At 48.8% G+C, this 3,824-nt stretch overlaps 1 protein-coding gene across 1 annotated transcript; it reads right to left on the reverse strand.

The window, feature by feature from the left end:
* Positions 1-982: 982 nt before the first annotated feature.
* TRIREDRAFT_3449 (uncharacterized protein) lies at positions 983-3,506 on the reverse strand (the record flags this gene model as incomplete). The annotated part of the gene is made up of 3 exons (XM_006964312.1): positions 983-2,436; positions 2,603-3,073; positions 3,170-3,506. 3 exons carry the CDS (start codon positions 3,504-3,506, stop codon positions 983-985), a joined length of 2,262 nt encoding a protein of 753 aa, XP_006964374.1.
* Between the last annotated feature and the right edge of the window lie 318 nt (positions 3,507-3,824).

A 3,824-nucleotide genomic window follows, 5' to 3' on the forward strand; every position in this document is an offset into this window, starting at 1 on the left:
ATTAAGAGATTTTAAATAGTATTTTTAAAGTTAGCTATAAAGCTTAAAATAAGGAACTTTAAGGGCTTTAGCTACTAATATAATAGTCTTATAGTACCCTTTTTAATATAACTTAGCTGCTATAATAGTATAGCGTTTAAGACTTTTAGTATTATACTGCAGAAAATTAAGTAAGCCTGTATTTAAATTAATTTATTTAACTATAGCGGATTAAGGAGCTTTTAGTAAAGATATTAATATAAAAATAATAAAAAAAAATAAAGATTTAATAATATAATTAAAAAAAGAAAATAAGGCTTATATATAGGCTTTATTATAATTATAAAGTTAAATATATTAATATTAAATATAAAGTGTGTTTTTTTTACTTTATTATAATTTTAGCAGGATAACTTTTAAAATTATAAAAGTTATTAATCTAAACTAGGGTACCTTTATTTTTATAAGGATTACACTATAATTTATATATTTATTTTTTTTTATAAATTAATAAGCCTTTTATAATTTAGCATCCCCTCTATAATAGTAGAGCTATTATAGGAGATGTGGTTATTTTTAAGACCCCCCTAGTATAGCAAGTAATAACAGGAAATATGCCAAGATTAATGTTAAGATGTACAAGTAGCTTCCTGGCAGCTGACGCGACCAATATCTAACTCGTTGATTCTCCAAATAGGCACATAGTATATCCAGAATTTCATTGCCGCTCATCATATATGTCCAATAAGCTATTATACAGAGATTTTTTCCCTTTTTACCATCATGCAATAACATACAGGTCGACTGATAAACGAGAAAAGAAATATACACACAGGGGTAAAAATCAGAAAACAGACCATAGTACCTAGAAAGGCCACGTGCAGAACATGTACAGTCGAAACAGGAAGGAAGAAGATTTTTTAGACATGACCGTTTCCACCCGCCCACGATAACACCACAAGGCATTATGCCATCGTATGTTGAAGAGAAAGATTCCAGGTAATCAGAACATGATCCACTCGACCCCGGCGCCTGGCCCGCCCAGGCACTTAGTCCAGTTGAAGGGACCTCTGGCAGTTGCCGCGGCGTCGTAATAGCAGAGTTTGGCCTCGCTCTTGACATCGTCCCCTGACCACAGCCGCTCTAGTACAGCCAGCGCTGCCAAGTTGTTCATGTAGCCAGATCGGCTCATGATGCCGCGACACTTGTCGCGGATGATGCTCTGCTGAGACTCCACGATGCATTCTGACCCAGCCACGAACAGGGGCCACAACAAGAACTTTTCTGCGGCGCTACTGGCCTCCAGACTTGTTGCGTGATGTATGACCTGGCTAACCAGATTTTGGAAGTTGCTGTGTGTAGAAGGCTCTTGTGGGTTTGCTAGCCGTTCAGAGTAGAGCAGAGCCGCATATCGGAATGCCTCAGAAACAGATCCCAGGTCGCGCACCTGGCCTGTGGTTGGTGAACATGGTAGTGACATGGCCACTGAGGTCGCGTCGAATCGCCAGTCCTGTAGCTCTTGTCGTGCGGCTTTCCATTCCCTCCAGAAAAGGTATTGGCGTTCATCAAAGGATACCGATGAATACATCGCAGAGGCGAGCATCTCGTCGTCGTTGTCGAGCTTAGTGGTCAAGTCGTTTTCGCCTGAGCGCGGAGTCAAGCTCGGTTCGGTGCGTCCATGGGCCTCTTGCTGCTGTTGAAGTGGCTCGCTCATGCCTTGTACGGGACGATGCTGCGATAAGAGGTTCAGGCGACCTAGTTTGCCAATTGTCTTGAAGAGCTTGCGATCACATCCAATTATGTTCTCGGATCCTGCAGGCAGATCTTGCACGTCCGGAGAAACTCCCTCGAAGCCAGGCGCCAGCTGTGCTTCCCGTTCGTTGATGCTAGCCGAAATGGCGTCAAAGTAGGTAAACAGAGCCTCCATCCATGTAGAGTCCTTGGGAGGAGTTGAGTCTCGGGATTGCCTCATGGCAAGGATCTTGCGCACGCCTGCAAACTGCGTATGGAACTTTGCAATGCCGGATTCGACCATTCGATAGTGACAGAGAAGAAGAATTGTTGCGAGTGCCGAGTCATGGCACAGCCTTGATGGATCGCCGAGCTGCTGATTCAAGAGATGAACGGCCATGTTTCGGTGTTGTATCTCTTCAGAAAGTGACTTATCCTCCAGTTCGGATCCAGAAGTCGCCTCGGTGGTCAGCTTCTCCGCCATAAGAGTTGCGAGCAACTCGCTTGTTCCGTATCCCAGGCTCAGTCTCCTCTTCATTCGCAGATTGCAAGCTGACAGCGCACAGATGGCATGCTGCACGCTTGGGCTCTCTCGTGCTAGGCGAAGGACATGTTCTCTGAACGGGTTGTGGGGCCCATCTATAAAGACCATGGAAGGGGCCATGGTGATCCTGAAATAATCCATGAAGAAGGGCATCTTGGCCACCAGAGCCGTCTTGCCACCAGCTTGTCCGAACCATTGAACCTGGCCACTGCTATGGCGCCTCTGCAGCGGTACTTCTCTTCGTACAAACCGCGGGGAGAAGCCACCCGCGGCGCCGGCTTCGACTTCAGGAACACCTGCTCGCGCATTAGAAGGGGTAGGCCGGGCAGGGCGCCATGTGATGCTCACTGAGGCTTTCACACCCCCGCATAAGCTTGTGGCCAAGGTGCGACTCAAAGGGATCCATGTGGTGGTGACTGAGTGCGTGATGGGCCTCGGAGGGGGCATAGACCAGCCCGGGATAAGACGTAGGGGCGCGGCAGTGGTCAAGCACCAGCACGGTTGGGGGGCTTTGCGCAATAGGGGAGCTATGCTGTGCAGGATATCCCTCGTACAGGACAGTCGGGCTGTGGTTGAAAGGAATCTCTTCGCGAGCATAAGATTGGCTCAGAGGAGAAAGGTAGTCCACCTCGCTGCCGACCGACTCGCACGACGAGGAGAGCGCATCGGTGCTGAGATGGAGAGGATATCTGGTATATCTTGGTGTTCCGTCTGGCGAGTGCACAAGGCTGGGAGCATAGCCGACGCTTCCCCAGCTGCTCTGGGACAGCGATGGGGCATGGCCGTGGTGGGAGATGGAGAGGTAGTCGTACGCGGGTACTTGGTATGCCGGAGTGCTCGGCGTCGAAGCCGTATGTGTGGTTGATGGAATATCAATTGGGCTTCGAGCTAGTTTTGTCGAGAGAGCGGCGGCACTGGACTGCGCCCTTGCCCGAGAGACGGGCGACTTCTTCGGCTCGCGGGTGACTGGAGGTGCCTTTGCAATGGGCAAGGAGAGCCCGCGAAGCTTGCCGCGGCTGGCAACGCCGACACCCCAGGTAAGCTGAGTCTTGTAGCCAGAGCATTCGTTGCCGATCTCGAGGCATTGAGAGCAGTAGGGCCGGCGTCGATCGCATTTGACATTGCGCTTAGAGCATGTGAAGCAGTCGTCCGTGGCACCACCAGCAGGGGCGCGTCTTCTGCGCTTGCGGATGGTAGCCGCCGTGTCCTTGGCAGCCACGGCCACAGTGGGTTGTGCTAACGGAGCAGTCATGTTGATGGAAGAGAGGGTTGAGAATAGAAGAGAGTGTCGAGGTTATGTACAAGAGGTTGAAGGCTTGTCTTTTCCTTTCTTTGGTCAAGAGGGAGAGAATGGCTTGCTTGACAGGTTGTAGATTGCAGTAGAGTTCTTCAGGGAGGGGTGGGTATAGTTGATGTCGACGCCAAGTAATGGCTGAAGACAGATTGGAGAGATGTGAGGAAGGTTGTGAAGAAGAGAGAAGTGAGACTGCGTAGACCGTACTGTGGAAGAATGGATTATGCCAATGAAGCAAGTTGTGCTGGGAGCATGAAACCTCAGTTGAGGACGGGC

The sequence above is a fragment of the Trichoderma reesei genome (assembly GCF_000167675.1).
Source record: "Trichoderma reesei QM6a unplaced genomic scaffold TRIREscaffold_7, whole genome shotgun sequence".
NCBI classification, from domain to species: domain Eukaryota; kingdom Fungi; phylum Ascomycota; class Sordariomycetes; order Hypocreales; family Hypocreaceae; genus Trichoderma; species Trichoderma reesei.